Genomic DNA, 18,369 nt, shown 5'->3' on the forward strand with positions numbered 1-18,369 from the left:
TTAGACAAGCAGAAAAACACACAACAATAGGAGGAATGTACGTAGCGGTAATATGTAAACACGATAAGCTGACGGACAATATGGCGGCACCACTCAGGGGGGCGGAGTTGTGACGTCACGTGATTGGGGTCTATATGGCGGAAAACGCCAAAAGTTCCCCTCTGAGACCCACTATTTGGCCAAATTTCAAAATTGTCGGATTTGCATGTGTGATACATCATTGGAAAGCTTAAAATCTCAATTTTCTGAAGAAAGAAAATTTTTGAACAAGAGGGCATTAAAAAAAAAAAAAAAAAAAGTTAAACAGCAAAACCCTAACTGAAGGTGAGCGCATGAAAGACCATAATTAAAGACGCCATGATTTTAATGAGATATTATGGTGTACTTACCTTGTTTCGATCAAAAAACTCCATGTAGCATGTATCACCGAGTGTCAAGACACAGATGTGGCCACAGCCGGATTTTTGAGGGGATTTTATGGTTGAAACATGGTAATATAACAAGGGTCGCGATGCAGAAATTGCAGACATCAAGGAGTGGTTAAGATGTTCTTTATCGCATGTTTACCCTTAAAATGTTTTTTTTTTTTTTCAGTTTTTCTTTGTTTGGATCAATTATTTATTATCTAACATATCGGTGAAAATGCTACAGTAACAGAAAAAATAGAATTAAGCGATAGTAATGAGGTAGATATCCGTGACTTATTTACATACACCACTTTGGGGACCTTTCGGGTTTTGTCAAGGGCTATATAAATAAATTTTATTTGATTTTTTTTTTTTCATTTTGATGTAAGTTTTAACAAAAGCGGTTGCGCGATGTCTGTAAATGGGGGTTTCCAGGGTAAAACGGGCAAATTAAAAATAGTTCGGGGCTTAATGCGCCATGAATCTGCTATGGCAGCAGATAGACATATCGTTCTATCAAACACAACAGTTCTTTTGGCTTAAAATACAGCAGTTTATTTTAAAGAGGAGTGCAAAAGCAGAAATTGCTTTTTCAGTCTTGTCTGTGTTTTCCGCCATATACAAATTGAAAAGATAGTGGAAAAAAATATAACATTGAAAAAAATATATTTAAAAATATTGACAATAAACCAGTTCGGTTTCTTCAGGCATGCCGCTCAGCTTTGTCGTGGAACAAGACATGGGGCTACGTTACACAGCTCACAATTCCAGGGGGTGTCATTTCTTCTTCTCCGCCCTTTGTGAACCGCTGTCACACTTCTTACTCGCCGACTCATCCGAAGAAAACAACGACAAATTTGGCCCATCCTCTTCCTCGAGTTGATGAAATAATGCATTAGCTTGTGTAAATTTAGTTTTCGATTCATCCTGCACGTTTCACAAATTCGCTTGCTCTATCCAACTGGCCATCACTCGCTACGTCGCATTCCTCTCGTTAAATGAAAATAAAAAATAAAAATTAAGTGTTGCCTCGTTCGGCAATATTTTAAACGTTTTTGGATGACGTCCTTCCTTTTCGACCTCACAAAGGCTCCTGGGATTTGTAGTTTTCCGTTGTGCTTTCCGTTGTGAAAAAGGACAAATGATGGAAATATAAACATAAAAACATGCTCCATGCAGATTTTTAAGGTTTATTTATGAGGGTTATAAAACTCATTTGACCTATCCCCCGTTTTACTTGGTTGAGGTCTATGCCCTTTTTAACTTCCGCACTTTGAAACGAGACCAACCAGTGGCACGTGGGTGACGTAATTACAGTGACGAGGCTTCAAAGATGATATGCATATATGTGTCGGCGGCAACACGTCCGGTGTTAAAGGGTTAAACAATATAGTAGTATTTAATTGTATTTTTTTCCCCAGCAAGGCACGCTTTTTTGCAGTTAATGTCATGTTAATCTAATAGTATTTGTTGAATGTGTGCCTATACGGTACATTTGAATCAATCGTTGAAGTGTTGTATTTTTTAAAATTGACCTTGTTCCGGTTGTCAGAAATCCCGCAGTCCAACTTCAGACGGCTTCCGTTCGACCACTGCAGGTGGGCAATCGTCTCAACTGGTTTGCTCTCTTCTCAACTGGCACACTAGGTCTCAAACCAGTTTTTTTCAAATTTCCTCAGCTTGTCCCTTCAGCCATTTTCTTATCCTGTGTGCACTTCGGAAGGCATCGTCTTTGACCTGCTGTTAGTAAGCGCATATTTAACTACAAGCAGGTTTTACTGTATATCAGTTAAGATGTGTCCTTTCTCCTTTAGGAGCATTATTCCATGGATCAAGAAGTATGGGACTAATCCCATATCTGGAGAGGTACCAGCACCACGGATTGCTTTACTTTTCTTTTTTTTTGAAAGCAAGGAAGAAATATGTAACTCAGAAATGAACTCTTTCATTGCCATTCACTAGTAGAGGTCCAAACCATTACAACCATGGATTGGACGTCTATTACAATCAATGGCTGCCAATGAGTTGAACAGATTGTGGAATACTTGATTTGATTGGACGTGATTTAAATGTAAGTCGATGGAAACTGGGACAAGGAAGGTTTATCTGGCAAACTGTCATCTTGTCTTTTTTTCCCCCCAATTTCCACAATTTTGTTGAATAGGTGACACTTATGGGGACGTTCAACTAAGGTGTTTTTTTTGTTTCTTTGGTGTAAATTGATTTACTAATTTTGTTGCTTTCTTCTGTGCAGAAACTGGAAGTCAAGTCACTTGTCAAACTCAACTTCTCCAAAAACAACGATGGTACTCATCAACAATTACCTCATGTTTCATACACACATACTGTCAGAATTTAAGTTTAGGTGGTTTCCCGGGTTACGACGTACTCGACTTACATGATTTCGACTTTACGTAGCAGAGGTCTCGTCTGCCGTTTCGTCTCCACTAGTTTATTTATTCATTTATTTTTAATCGTGTAGCAGTGTCTCGTCTGCCACCTCTCAGCATAATGGTAAGTAAAGTATATTATTTGTCATTTAATTTTATTATTTAATAGGTCCAATTAATATAAATAGGCAATCTCTAATTGCTATACATATCTGGTATTTAATTATACTACATGTTTGGTCCGCGTTTCGTTTTTTGCACTTTATAGCCTGATGTTACACTCTTTGTCAATATTGTATTTTATTTTCAAATTGTATTTTCATAGTTTGTCAGTGAAAAATTAATAACTGTCAGTTGTAAGAAGAACTATGGTGTGATCAATGTTACCCTAGGGAACTAATAACTTATTTTATTTTTTACTTCATTTTATTAATAAGGCATGCAATACATGTTTTTGTATAGTTATTTTGGGATTTTCGGGGTACTTAAAGGGTAAATTCCACCTCTGTAAAGTGGGCCCCCAATTAGATACAAATTTATAGAAAAATGGTAATTCTTTTGTGCTGCTACCATTTTTTAAATATTAACAATTCTTTTATAAGTCAATCTGAGGTCAGACACCCCCCCCCCCCCCCCCCCCCCCATTTTAATTAGAAATGGTGCCATATGTTTGTGCTAATTTAATCTCTAAAATGTTCTTTTGTGCTGCTATCGTTTTTGAGATACTAATTTAGAGTGATGACGTCACTCAAAATGGACCGGAAATGGTGCCATTCGTTGATGCTACGTTTGTGCTGTACAAATTTTGGTTTGTACTGCATCGTTTTATAGATAATGTGATATTAATTTCAAGTGATGACGCCAATCGCAGCGACACCGTCAGGGCAGACGAAGCGTACCAATTCTCTCTATAACAGAGGAGTTTCTCAACAACTCGCGCAATTGAATGGCACACCGTCTGGTATGTTTTGCTAGAAATAGGGGGCTGTGAGTCATGTCATCACTCAAAATTAAATATCTGAAGCCCCCCCATTTACTGCAAAATGGACCCGAAGGGGCTGCCATTCGTTTGTGTTGCAGTTGCCCTCATAGTTAGGACACCCCTCTGTTATAAAGATGATGGTATGCTTCGTCAGCTGCAACGGAGTCGTTGTGATTGACATCATCACTTGAAATTAATATCTCTATCTATAAAACGATGCAGTACAAACAAAAAGGTTTACAGCACGAACGTATTATCAACGAATGGCACCATTTCGCGTCCATTTAACAATAAATGGAGGGCTGCGTGATGTCATCAACCGAAATTAATACCTCAAAAATGATGGCAACACAAATTTTTAGAGCACAAACGATTGACACCATTTTTAGCCATTTATAATACAATCAATCTGGTTGAGCTCAGATTGAGCAATAAAAGAATTTTTAATACCTCAAAAACAATTGCAGGAAAAAACAAAAATTTTCCAGCACAAACGAATGACATAGTTTTTCTATAAATTTTTGTCTGACGCCGTGCAGCTGTTAATTCCGATTTACGCGGAAATTCGGGTTACGTCGCCAGCATAGGAACAGAACTTGTTCGTAACCCGGGGACTACCTGTATTTGATACTGACCGTTAAGTTCTTTGCTTTTCCTGATGTGTAACAATATTGTTAATTTGTCCTTGTCTCATGATTGTTCATGTCAAAAAACGAGCTTTCCCCCCATGAAAAATCGTGATTGCAGGCTAAATTGACTAAATTGTACTTTTCTTTGCGTTATTCCAGGCAAATACCACTGTCCCGTTCTCTACTCAGTCTTCACAAACAATTCTCACATTGTCGCCAATAAGGTTACCGGCAACGTTTTCTCCAATGAGGTTGGTCGACAACGCACCGAGACAACTGTGAACGAACTAGATTCACGAAATAAAAATAATAAAGAATTATTATTATTGTTTGCTGTTGCTAATTATCAGTGGGCATTTGTGTTCAGGCAGTAGAGCAGCTCAACATCAAGACTAAAAGTTTCAAAGATCTGCTGACGGATGAACCATTTACAAGAAAAGACATTATCACACTTCAGGTAGCTTTTGCTTTTTAATATATAATTTAAAATTGCTAATCAACAAGAAACTTCATGATTGTTAATTTGACCTGGCCAGGATCCAACAAACCTGGACAAGTTCAACGTCGCCAATTTTTTCCACGTGAAAAATGACCTCAAAGTGCTGGATCCAGGTCGGATGTCCACAAGACATTTGCTTCTCATAAAGAAAAAGTGGGAATGAATGTTTTTTGTTGTAATTCAGAGGAAGAGAAGGCCAAGCAGGACCCATCGTACCACCTCAACACCACCAACCTGGAGACCCGGGAGACCCTGGCAGAGCTGTACAAGGACTACAAGGGGGACCAGCTGCTTGCTGCCACGATGAAGGAGCCTGAGGCCAAGAAGACGGACAAAATCAACAAGGTAAGGCTGCATACGTGGGTCACCATGGTGTCAGAACGGGAGAATGTCATGTGCGCTGTGTCCAAAAGAGGGAGCCAAACACAAAGAAACGAAACTCATGTACAGTTCAAATTCATACCATCTTAATCTGATTTTTAAAATCTACTCAAATAATTTTCTCCATTTTCTTTTGAGTGTTAAAGACTAGACTGACTTTAAGTAAATTTTATTATTTGTCCTTATTAGGCCCATACATCTAAAAGTTAGAAGTAATTTTTCACCTAAATAAAAAAAAAAAATGCTTTCAAATAGTGTTTTGAACAATATCTATTCTTAAATTAAAAACATTTGACATTTTAAAGCTTTTTAAAAGATTAAATGTACTAATTTATTGCTTTACGTATGTTAATCTTATTTTCAGATGGCTATTTTCTTATTTTAAAAAAATCTGAGTAAAATGTACTTGAAGCACTGGCAGATATCACTTTTTTTTCCTAATAGATTTACACTGAAAACAGGGGGATTTAACGAGTTTTAAGGAGCTGTGTTTTTGCAATGCAAAATGGTGTCAAGATGACAAAAGACTACAAGTTAATAAATACAAAAAGTTTACTTTTTTTTGTAGAAACATTAGCGTTAAAATTTTTTTAAAATAAAATAGTTCAAACAAACACCACAGAATTATATGTGAAATTATTACAGTAACATTTCCACCTAATTGAAATGTTTGTTCTGTAATTATGGCGCTCGCGAGACAGTTTGCACTAACATACCGTAAAAAGAAGAACAGGCCCACATTCACATCCACAAACAATGATGATTAATAATGGCTGGTCATTATAAATCAGATGTCCGGCCCAGTCATGGTGTCACAACAAAACAGAAATGGTCACATAACAGCAACCTAAATGGCATAACTAGCAAGTAATGAAACAATTGGAACGGTAACTGAAGAAATAATTACCACACAACGTGAACTTTGAACGTTTTTTACATCCCGAGTGCCACATTGCATGCTGGTGGGGCGTGAGCATGGATGAAATTGGCGAGAATTTCTTGACAGAACTCCCTGACATAAAGGTCGCCACAGAGCCCAATTTTTATTTATTTATTTTTTTAATTATTATTCTTGGAGGGGGGGTTCCCTTGCCACATACTGTATTTTTCGGACTATAAGTCGCAGTTCCCCCCCCCCATTGTTTGGCAGAGGGTGCGTCGTATACTCTGAAGCGACTTATGTGTGATTATTTACGGTCGTGTCGGGCTGACTACTCTCTCGCAAACTTTTTAAAAAACAAATATATACTCATATATTTATACTGAAACGATGTATGGATGTTAAATAAAATAAATAAATTGTATCTGACCAAATCTGATACAATTTATTTATGACCAAAGAACCGAACTCTGGTCCACTCGAAAATCGTGGGTCTCGGTCCACTTTGAGCGCACCCTGCTTCGCTTGTTAATGCAACCATAGCAGGGTGCGCCTTTGCTACTTCATGTACAGCGTCACAGCGTGGAGCTGTGATGCTCTCGGCTGTGACTGTACACACAGGGCATTCTTGGAAGCGGAATTATAACGTGGATACTATTCAAAATCAACGACTGCAAGATGACAGATGATTAGCCATAGCCAAATGTTGTTGTGATGCGCTAAGCAGTTGCATTTCATACACAGAATCAGGTTCTAATGTGGCGATTGTGTTTTGCATGCGGTTGCTCAACATACTGTTTGAGATTGACTGGCCGAGACAGGCGGAGCCTTTCGGGGTGTCCGTTTCGTGAGTCTCGCTCTCCTGGAAGTGGCGACAATTAGACTGTCCAAAAAGTCACGAAAGCGACAGCTATCGCGCCTGTGTGACTTAGGTGCACCATCACAGCACCACACTGTGACACCCAATCCTCCCTTTCCTCCCAGGAGGAGGTTTTTCCTCTTCTATTTGTCCAATCAATGAATGTGCCTTTCGTCCATGAGATGCTACTCGGAAAGTTCCGTTGGCGCAGTGTGAATGCTGAACTTTTTCAACAACTCATTTGTGTCAAGTGTTGCTGCAAGGTAGCTTTCCAATGGGGACCCTAGTCTTCTTGGTCTAGTGCAGTGCTTCTCAATTATTTTCTGTTACGCCCCCCCAAGGAAGACGTAAATGTTTCTCGCGCCCCCCCCCCCCTCCCCGGCCGCCACTGTAAATAGTATCATTCGTCTATATTACTATTATAAGTACGCCTCAGCCTAACATTGTGTCCTTTTTTTTCTATTAAAGAAAAAAAGTAACATAGATCAACTTATAATAAAGTATAACTTTTTTAACATTGTGTTGCTTGTAACAGAAAAGACTTAACGCGCATCAATTTGCCTGAAGTTAAAAAAAAAAAAAAAAAAAGTCACATCCAAACTGTAAAAATACACTCAAGGTACATTTTTGACCATTTGATACTGAAAAATAAAATGTAATAAAATCAGTAAATAATAACAAATTCAAATTGATTAGAAACATTTACTCTTCAGGACAACATGCCAAAAAATTTGACCGAAAAAAAACAAAACTGAATAGAAGGGGGGAAAAAAGTCTTTGGACAGAAGGAAAGTTTTTATTTTCGCTGATTCACCACAGTGCTCACTGGTTTACTGATATAACACTGACAAAGCGGGACGATTGTGACAGTTGGCAATATTCGGCACATTTTCGCTGAAAAACAATCAAGCGGCTTATCAATGAGATTGAGGTCTAATGTCTTTAAGTGGCGTCTTAACTGATTTGGCTTCTCCGCTATAATCATTTTTAGACTCAGTAAACAGTGGTCTTTCCTCATTTCCCACTGTATTAAAAGTCAAAGGCAAACGGCCCGAAAAAAGCGCATTCTCGGCGGCCGAGGGAGAACCGTAGGTGAGGGCGGTGGTCGTGACGATCCCAAGCCGAAAACGGCACTTCTCGGCCGGACACGTGAGAACCGAAGAAGACAGTGGGTCGCTGCGTGAGTCCAGCTCTGCATGAGTCTCTTTCGTGTGCTCTTGCTTACTTCAAAAATACTGCACGCACTTTGAAAATGAGAGCGCCACTGCCACCCACGGAGTGGATGTGCAAGTACACTTTATTCTAGTACGGCAAAAAAAAAAAAAAAAAAAAAAAAGCATGTTCCCGAGGTCACTCGCGCCCCCCCTGGCATTGCTCTGCGCCCCCCTGGGGGGGCGCGCCCCACCATTTGAGAAGTACTGGTCTAGTGTGAAAGCACCTTTATACTCCGGAGTGATTTATAGTCGGCAAAATATGTTATACTTAAGGAATCTTTGATAAAACAATAGCAAAAAATATATATAATGGTTACACAAATCAAGATAATAAAAGAAATTCATTATTAGGAAAAGTGCAAACATATAGAATGTTAAACAAAAATATGGGGGGAAAAAATTCAGATCAAAGACCAAAACACCTGACAACCATGAAGAAAAAAATCATTTTAAAAATATGAGACAAGCATGCATAAATATCCTAAAATGCCAATATATATAAAACTGTAAAATATTAGAACTACACAGAAATATTTCTAATATTTTCTTTCTGTTAGTGCACCTGTCATACAAAGAGCTTCTCTCCTGTTTGAGCGCCACCATCTGCGTGCCCACTTAACTGCAGAGCCAAGTTTAATCAGAGTCGTGCCAGTCATGTTTGGTGAAGAAGGTTGAGAGAGAATATAGGTCAGACAGCGAAGCGCGCGATCTAATGTCTGCACGCCAACTAGAACATGTATCTACTTACCGATGATGGTGACCTCGCACTGTTCCGGCATGATTTATTACTTTCGGAATGCCTCTATAGAGTGGGGAATCATCTCTTCTACTTTTATGTATTCACATTAAATGTCCCTATTCCTATTTACCGGGCGACACAAAGCTTTTCTTATGTTCCAAGAGTGCATTTAGGTCAACCTAATATCATAGGTAGAAAAGTAAACATAAGAGTTATCATTCAAAAATAGTACACAATGTCTTTGTTCTTCAGGCTCACTACTCTACGGGCAGGGTCGCCGCCTCTTTCACGTCAACAGCCATGACGCCGGCCACCACTAACCAAGCAGGCAAGTAGAAAAAGTGTCCACACTCACTACTTAACTCATTGACTGCCATTGACAGTAATAGAAGTCCAATCCATTTGATTTTTGATTGTTTTTAATTTATTTACTTATTTATCTCAGACGCCATCGCCGACGACACGGTGCGCTACAGCTATGTTAAAAAGAAAGGCTATGTCCGCCTGCACACCAACAAAGGAGACCTCAACGTGGAACTACACTGTGACAAGGTATGTTATTTTTTGCACGATTGACGATCACGTCAGCCAATCATAACGCTGCGTGGACACACTCCCCCTCCCGTGCTTTCCACAGTGCTCTATTTGCGTCCCGCTGTTTAGGAATTAATGAGCGGCGCTAGCATGTCGCATACGCTCTGCATCACACAAATCCTCAGCTCACCTTCTGAAAGGACATGTGACCCCCCCTCCCTCCCTAATGCTCATTGGACACGGTGTCGCATGACATCAGAATCGTTGTTACCGTTGGTACACTTCAATTGAGTAGGATAAAATAGAAAACGCGGGTTAGTGTTGGTGACAAATAACACTGTGTAGCCTGACTTTTTACCATATTTCAGTTTAGTAAATTATTAAAGACGTTTTTCATATTATCATAAGGATAGGAGAATCTGCAGTAATTCCCCCCATGAGGCATAAGCCGAGCCCTGCTGTGATTAGTAAAACATAAAAGTAATTGACGCCTACACAAATTTATTTTTAAAAATAAGAGCATCATGAGTTATCTTTCAAGGCCCACAGAATATTATGATTATGACAGGAAAATTAAAGCCCGAAAAAACTGGGAAGTTGAAAACAAGGTATAATTCTTCAAATATAAAAAATATACTCTCTGGTGGCCAAATGTATTGGCACCACTGCAATTCTGTCAGATAATGCTCAATTACTCCCAGAAAATGATTGCAATCACAAATGGTTTTGTACTAATATGTTCATTTATTTTGCTTGCAATGAAAAAACACAAAAGAGAATGAAAAAAAAATCATTACCATTTTACAAAAAACTCCAAAAATGGGCCGGACAAAAGTATTGGCACACTTTGAAAAATCATGTGATGCTTCTCTAATTTGTGTAATACTAATTTACAGCACCTGTTACTTACCTGTGGCACATAACAGGTGGTGGCAATGACTAAATCACACTTGCAGCCAGTTAAAATGGATTAAAGTTGACTCAACTTCTGCCCTGTATCCTTGTGTGTACCACACTGAGCATGGAGAAAAGAAAGAAGACCAAAATGTCTGAGGACTTGAGAAGAAAAATTGTAGGGAATCATGGGCAATCTCAAGGCTACCATCAATAAATCATCAATAAGTGTAAAACCCATGGCACTGTGTCTAACCTTCCTAGTTGTGGACGGAAAATAAAAAATGAGAGATTTCAACGAAAGATTGTGCGGATGGTGGATAAAGAACTTTGACTAACATCCAAACAAGTTCAAGCTGTCCTGCAGTCTGAGAGTATGACAGTTTCACCTTGTATTATCCTTTGGCGTCTCAATAAAAAGGGACTCTATGGTCGGATATCCAGGAAGACCCACGTCTGACCCAGAGACGTAAAAATGCCAGGCTTGAGTTTGCCAAAACTTACCTGAGAAAGCCAAAAACGTTTTGGAAGAATGTTCTCTGGTCAGATGAGACAAAAGTAGAGCTTTTTGGTAAAAGGTATCAACATAGAGTTAACAGGGGAAAAAACGAGGCCTTCAAAGAAAAGAACACTGTCCCCATAGTCAAATATGGCGGACGTTTCCTGATGTTTTGGGGTTGCTTTGCAGCCTCTGGCACTGGAAACCCATTCATTGTGTATGGAGGAGGGGACTTCTCGCCTAAAATGAACTATGGTCGGCCGTTTTGGGTGGAACGGCAAGTTTGAATGAATTTGTGCTGAGAGGCAGGGCCCAAAATACAACCTTGCTCTATTATTAGAGCGGCGCCGTGCTGAAGTCAACAATGCATCCAATAGCAGGGGGGCAGGCATACTTATATCTGTGCTATCAGGCTGTTACAGCAGACGGATGTAGGCAAATCATGGCCGACGAAACCTTGATATATGCACTCTTTTAAAGTTTCGCGAGCTGTTGAACACTCGAAAAAATGACTCGTACCTCTTCTTGCTAAGCTAAATAGTACCTCGAAAATTTGGAATAATAAAAAATAATCATAAATCCTGCGATAATGTAACGAATCGGGTTCTAATGTGGCGGACGTGTTTTGCGTGCTTAACCTGAACGCACTGTGTCGCTGACGTGACAGAGAAAGGGAGAGGTGCAGTTGGCATTTTACTTTCTGTATTAATGTTTTGTTGAGAACACCGTCAACTGTGGCGGACAGTAGGCGTGTTGTGTTCCAGAAGTTGTGAAATAAATAATAAAAACCTGACAAAGCTGGCGATTTCTTTTGCGATGTTACCACAATAATAATTGTCACCTTAACTTATAAAGACTGGCGAACGGAGGTTGGAAGAGGAGGACTGTGGAGATCGTAGACATTCTACGGCCGAATTGTTGAGCCAGTTCACGAATGCGCACCCCACACTCATATTTTTCTATCATTTCCAATTTCATTTCAATGGTAAGCGTCACCCTTATCCTTGTTTCACCATCTGCGCGGACCTTCTTGGACCCTTTGTTGATTTCTCTCACAAAAATATCCGCCGTGCGTCCCTCTGCGGCGCTGTCATGTCGTTGTATTTCGAGCATGTTGTCGAATGTAAAAACAAATGGAGAGTCAAATTTTACCTCGGATGTCAAAAAGATCGTGTGTCGAAGGCTATTGTATGTCGAGGTACCACTGTATTGGCTATTCCCTTTAGCGAGCTCTATCTACCGGATGCATAATGCAACACCAATGGCTACTACTGCTGCCGCTTGTAATACAGTGCAGTGCCATAAGCGGAGCTTAAGGGGGAGCCAGGCCCTTGCTACTAGGGGCTGTCAAACGTTTCTTTCCACTGACCTGGAGTCAGCCCCGTTACACTTAAAATGACAGCTAATCATGACACCGGGGTTGGTAGTTAGGAGGCCAAAACAGTTTTTGACAGTGGCTTCGTGCATTGTGCTCAAAAGGAATGTACTCATTTAGTTTGTTTCGTTGTGAATACGTTTTTGACTCTTTTGTTTTGTTACTTTTATTTGGATAAAGAGCATTTGAGTTAAGTTACAAGACGCCGCCAAAATAAACTATTGAATAAGAGAAATGGACTCGCTGTGTATGCATTGCTTCTTAAACTGCACTGGGCGCCCATCATCACAAAATTATTTTTCAAACTGATCACGTGACTAGCACCTTAGACCAGGGTTAGCCAACTCCTGTCCTCGAGGGCCCCTATCCAGCTTGTTTTCCATGCCAAGATGGGTATCTGTAATTTTGTTCAAACCTAAGCTTTCAAAAGTGACAACAACTAGCAAGAACCAAAACCAGAAGCAATATAATCAATAACAAATGCTATAGATCATAAGAAATATGCTGCTAGAATATTTATAGATCTGAAGAAGGCATTTGATACAATTAATAATGACATATTATTGAATAAATTCCAACAATATGGCATTAGAGCAGTGCTTCTCAATTATTTTCTGTTACGCCCCCCCCAAGCTAGACGTAAATGTTTCGCGCCCCCCCAAACTCTCCGCCGCCACTGTAAATAGTATTATTCGTCTATAAAATTACTATTATAAATACGCATCTGCCTAACATTGTGTCCTTTTTTTCTAATAAAGAAAAAAAGTAACAGATCAACTTATAATAAAGTATAACTTTATTAACATTGTTTTGTCTGTAACAGAGAAGACTTGACGTGCATCAATTTGCCTGAATTTTTAAAAAAAAGTCACATTCAAACTGTAAAAATACACTCAAGGTATTTTTGACCATTTGATACAGAAAAATAAAATGTAATAAAATCCGTAAATAATAACACATTCAAATTGATTAGAAACATTTACTCATGAGGACAATATGCCAAAAAATTTGACCGAAAAAACAAAAATGAATAAAGGAAAAAAAGAGTGTCCTTGGACAGGACGACAGTTTTTATTTTTGCTGCTCACACTCAGTATTACCTCCTTTGCAATAGTGTGGAGTCATTTTGCTATGAGCATGCTAACAATGCTCACTGGTTTACTGATATAACACTGACAAAGCAGGACTATTGTTGGCAATATTCGGCATGTTTTCGCTGAAAAACAATCAAGCGGCTTATCAATGAGATTGGGGTCGAATGTCTTTAAGTGGCGTCTTAATTGATTTGACTTCTGGCAGTCCGCTATAATTATTTTCAGACACAGTAAACAGTAGTCTTTCCTCATCACCCCACTGTATTAAAAGTCAAAGCTAAAAGGCAAACGACACGAAAAAAGCGCATTCTCGGCGGCCGAGGTAGAACCGTAGGTGAGGGCGGTCGTCGTGACGATCCCAAGCCGAAAATGGCACTTCTCGGGCGGCGACGTGAGAACAGGGTGTAGGTTCACGCCTACACCTGACAAGACAGTGGGTCGCTGCATGAGTGAGTCCGGTCGGAAAACAGCTTTCGAAAACGGCGGCGGCGCACTGCTCTTCATATCTGTTTTCTGTGTGCTGAGTGCTCTTCCTTAGTTCAAAAATACTGCACGCACTCTGAAAATGAGAGCGCCACTGCCACCCACTGAGTGGATGTGCAAGTACACTTTATTCCAGTCCGGCAAAAAAAAGAAAAGAAAAAAGCATGTTCCCCGAGGACACATGCGCCCCCCCTGGCATCGCTCTGCGCCCCCCCAGGGGGGCGCGCCCCACTATTTGAGAAGTACTGCATTAGAGGAATAGTGCTTGAATGGGGGAAAAAGCTATTTTAGGGGGAGGCAGCAGTTTGTCAAATCAAATCAAATTTATTTATATAGCATGGCGTACCGCACGCAGGCTATTTTTAGACAGTGACGTCGCATCGTAAAGCGGAAGTAAAGCCGAAGTGGGACATTATAGACCCGCCCTCGTATAGACCCAACGTAATTAGTGCTACTTTTCTCCGGTAATCTTTCAAAAACGAACATGCCGATCACGCATTGCTTTTTTGGAACTTGTAGAAACAACTGTAGACATTACGACACATGAGGATGTTTTCTTCATACGTTTCCGGAAACCAAAAACTCGGGAGGAAAAAATGTGAAGACCGAATCAACTTGCGCGGACTTTAACACCAGCTCGGCGAATCCATTCACGTTTCATATGCAGTAAACATTATGTTGGGTTGGCATGGTCTTTCGGAGGACAAAGAAGCCATTTTTATATTTTAGCTTATTTTTTTAGCTTAACGTGCCGTACTGCTTCTGTCTGACAATGACTGACCTGAAAAGAATTACAATGGTGTCTGACTGCTACTGTTGCCGTTTCTGTTATTTATATATGTATGTGTATATATACATATATGTGTGTGTGTGTGTGTGTGTGTGTGTGTGTGTGTGTGTGTGTGTGTGTGTGTGTGTGTGTGTGTGTGTGTGTGTGTGTGTGTGTGTGTGTAAAAAAAACAACTTTAGTAAGGTGGAAGTGTAAATAAATTATAGGGTGAAGATGTGATATCAATGAAAAAATTAAAAGTGTTCGTTGGCTGTCACTGAGTAGCATTTGCAATCGCTACACAAAGCTAACTAAATTACCCCCAAGAACGGTAAGAGACGTAGGACAACCAGAGGATATATAAGAAAGACAGGGCTGATGGTAAAGGATATCTTGTTGAAACAGGAGAATGTCATTGTCAGTCGCGTCGATAAAAATGCTAAAGCTATGCTTAGGTCGGCTCGTTTTTTTTTGTCTTTTTCAGCCTTCGACACTAAAGCCATCTCTTTAACTGAACCTTTTTATGTTCTTCCACATCTTTGCCAGTCAATCTGGCACCAGGCACATCATTTTCGGAGAGAATTGGTAGGTTTAGCTCTGTAAACATCTCCTTCGTACACGATTTCCATTCATTTCCTATTAGGGACAAACGGTGGCTTGTCCCTACTTAGCAACAGTAGCTAATGTCATGAATATTAATGAGCAGAAGTGACGTGTTGCTTGCGGTACGCCATTAGGTAATAATTCCTCATCATGTTTGGATGTTGTGTTTGGTGTCCCCCAGGGGTCAGTATTAGTTGCCTGGCACGGCCAGACTGTTCTCCCTGTATTTTCCAAACACTCAGAGAAAAGTCTGGGAACCAGCCCATTAACGGCCTCTCGAGCAGGTACAAAATCAATCGAGTGACGTGTGCTTAACGAGCAACGTCACTCTTGCGCGTTTAAAGTCGTCTGCACAACAACACAGATGGTGAACAGGAGAGCCGAGAATATGTTCCAATCCACGGTAAAATCAGTTTTAGATTACCAAAATCACATCGACACGAGTCATTGACAACAGTCTGTCTCGCACTAGCCATGTTGAATAAACTCCGCTCTCCTCGTATGTTTACTTTCGCGCGCAAGTCCCTCGTCCTGCCCTCGTCGTTTTACTAACGTCATGTCTGTCCGTCGCTGATTGGTCCACTCCGCTGTCTGTTTGCTGTGGCTTGCTCCGCCCTGGAAATTGTATCCGTTGAATGGTGGCCAGACTCAATAGCTGGAACAGCGATGAGTCTGGTGTACCAGGCAACAGTATTAGGCCCCAAATTCTTTCCTTTGTACATTGCGGAAAACACAGACAAGGCTGAAAAAGCAGTTTCTGCTCTTGCACTGCTCTTTAAAACAAAACTGCTGTATTTTAAGCCAAAACAACTGTTCTGTTCGATAGAACAATATGTCTATATGCTGCCATCTCAGATTCATGGTGCATTAAGCCCCCGAACTATTTTTAATTAGTCCGTTTTACCCTGAAAACCCCCGTTTACAGACGTCACGCAACCGCTATTGTATCAACCCAGCCATAAAAGGAAGGTAAGTAATTATATTTATTATTCAAAATATCTGTTATTTTTAGCTTAGAATCATTAATTGATGTCTAATATTTCGTTTGAAAAACAAAAACGACTTGGAAAAAAAAAAAAAGTCCGGGATATCTACCTCATAACTACCGCTTAATTGTATTTTTTTCGTTACTGTCGCATTTCCCCCAATATTTTATATGATAAATAATCAATCCAAACAAAGAGAAATTGAAAAAAACGTTTAAAAGAGTAAATATATGAAAAAGAACATCTAGACCACTCCTTGATGTCTGCTATTTCTGCATCGCAACCATTGTTATATTACCATGTTTCACCGATAAAATTCCCCAAAAATCCAGCTGTGGCCATTCACAGCTGTGTCTTGACACTCAGTGATACATGCTACATGGAGTTTTTGGATCGAAACAAGGGAAGTACGCGATAATATCTCGTTAAAGTCATGGCGCCTGTAATTCTGCTCTCGCGTGCTCGCAATTCCAGATAGGGTTTTGCTGTTTAAAAAACTTTTTTTTTTAAATGCCCTCCTGTTCAAAAATTTTCTTTTCCCAGAAAATTGAGATTTTAAGCTTTCCAGTGATGTATCACACATGCATATCGGACAATTTTGAAATTTGGCCAAATTGGGGGTCTCAGAGCGGAACTTCAAGTCACCTGAGTGTTTTCCGCCTTATAAATGATATGTGCAAGGTTTCCAAGCTACAGCAGTTTGTATTGTTTGGTGATGACACGAATATTTTTCACTCAGGTATAACATTACAATTGCAGGGGGAAATAATAACAGAAATGAACAAATTAAAAATATGGTTCAGTAATAATTAATTATCATTAAATTTAGAGAAGACAAAAATAATATTATTTGGGAACTGTAAAAACAATGTACATTTGAAGATAATAGTAGATGGGATAGAAATTGAGAGAATACATGAAAATAGGTTTTGGGGGATATTGATGAAAAACCTAACTGGAAACAACATATCAAATATATACAGGGCAAAATTTCGCGGAACATTGCAATATAAAATAAAGCAAAGTGGGTATTGGATTCCAAATCACTCCACAGTCTATATTAGAGATGTCCCGATCCGATATTTGGATCGGATCGGACGCCGATATGGGCAAAAAAATGCGCATCGGTATCGGATCGGCCGACACGGAAAAATTCCGATCCAGACTTCCGATCCAGTTTTTTTTTTGTTGAAAGTCTGGTCCGTGTTTTCCAGCGCACCGATTTAAATAATTCATTCCAGTTTTCGCTTCGGTTTCCCTAAAATCCGGTCCGAATTTTACGGCACACCTCCAACACACTACATTACCGTCTCCCAATTTACCGAGAGACTTTATCGGTAAAATTGTCAGCTGTGTGGGATCATTTCACCTTACAGGACGAAAAAGACGAAGAGGCAGAGTGCAACATATGCCACAATAAAGTCAAGCGTGGTGGTAAAGCTGTAAGAAGTTTTAATACAACCAACTTAATCAAGCATTTAGCGAAATACCACCACAAACAATATGAGGAGTATGTTAAGAAAACCGAAGACAAAAAGAAAGGTCCTACGCAACTAACACTGGCAGAAACTTTTGCTATGTGTGACAAACTGGCATTCGACAGTCCCAAAGCCCAGGGAATAACAAGAGTCATTGCCGAAGAATTCATTCTGGATGACGAGCCACTATCTCTCGTGAGTAAAGACGCACCATCCAACACTTAGAACCACGGTACAACATGCCCAGCCGTCATTACATCCTTGAGCGATTCGGCCGTGGAAGATTCGAGAACGATTCACAAACATCCAAATTCCGATTATTGAAATATGTAAAGTAAAGCGGAACTAATACACAGTGCGGTTTTCGGAACGCAACGAGAAACGGACCGCATTGCGTCCCGAGAGTAAACATCATGCTTGTCATAGACCCGGGTAATGCCAATGCTCGACTCACGGCTTTAGCTCAACTCAGGCCGCTGGATAAAAAACACAAGAATACCTGACTGCTGCTGACAGCCGCTACAAACTACGTCAACATCGTTTTACTGTAGATAATAGATATCATATGTATATAGAACTAGATGCAAAATGACAGACTCGACGGCGTTAGCAACATTGAAGTATGGAAAACTAGATACGTTAGTAAACAGCCGCCATCTTAAAGCAGGAGACTT

At 39.9% G+C, this 18,369-nt stretch overlaps 1 protein-coding gene across 1 annotated transcript in view; it reads left to right on the top strand.

The window, feature by feature from the left end:
• The window catches only part of ppil2 (peptidylprolyl isomerase (cyclophilin)-like 2), a 43,558-nt gene that overhangs the window by 4,512 nt on the left and 20,677 nt on the right, over window positions 1-18,369 (top strand). The window contains exons 3-12 of the mRNA XM_057832102.1: window positions 1,960-2,005; window positions 2,087-2,149; window positions 2,222-2,273; window positions 2,662-2,713; window positions 4,568-4,659; window positions 4,776-4,865; window positions 4,945-5,020; window positions 5,092-5,252; window positions 9,233-9,308; window positions 9,426-9,532. Coding sequence (XP_057688085.1) covers window positions 1,960-2,005; window positions 2,087-2,149; window positions 2,222-2,273; window positions 2,662-2,713; window positions 4,568-4,659; window positions 4,776-4,865; window positions 4,945-5,020; window positions 5,092-5,252; window positions 9,233-9,308; window positions 9,426-9,532 — 815 coding nt within the window. The remainder of the gene's footprint in view (window positions 1-1,959; window positions 2,006-2,086; window positions 2,150-2,221; window positions 2,274-2,661; window positions 2,714-4,567; window positions 4,660-4,775; window positions 4,866-4,944; window positions 5,021-5,091; window positions 5,253-9,232; window positions 9,309-9,425; window positions 9,533-18,369) is intronic.

Source organism: Corythoichthys intestinalis, chromosome 3 (genome assembly GCF_030265065.1).
Source record: "Corythoichthys intestinalis isolate RoL2023-P3 chromosome 3, ASM3026506v1, whole genome shotgun sequence".
In the NCBI taxonomy this organism is placed as follows: Eukaryota; Metazoa; Chordata; class Actinopteri; order Syngnathiformes; family Syngnathidae; genus Corythoichthys; species Corythoichthys intestinalis.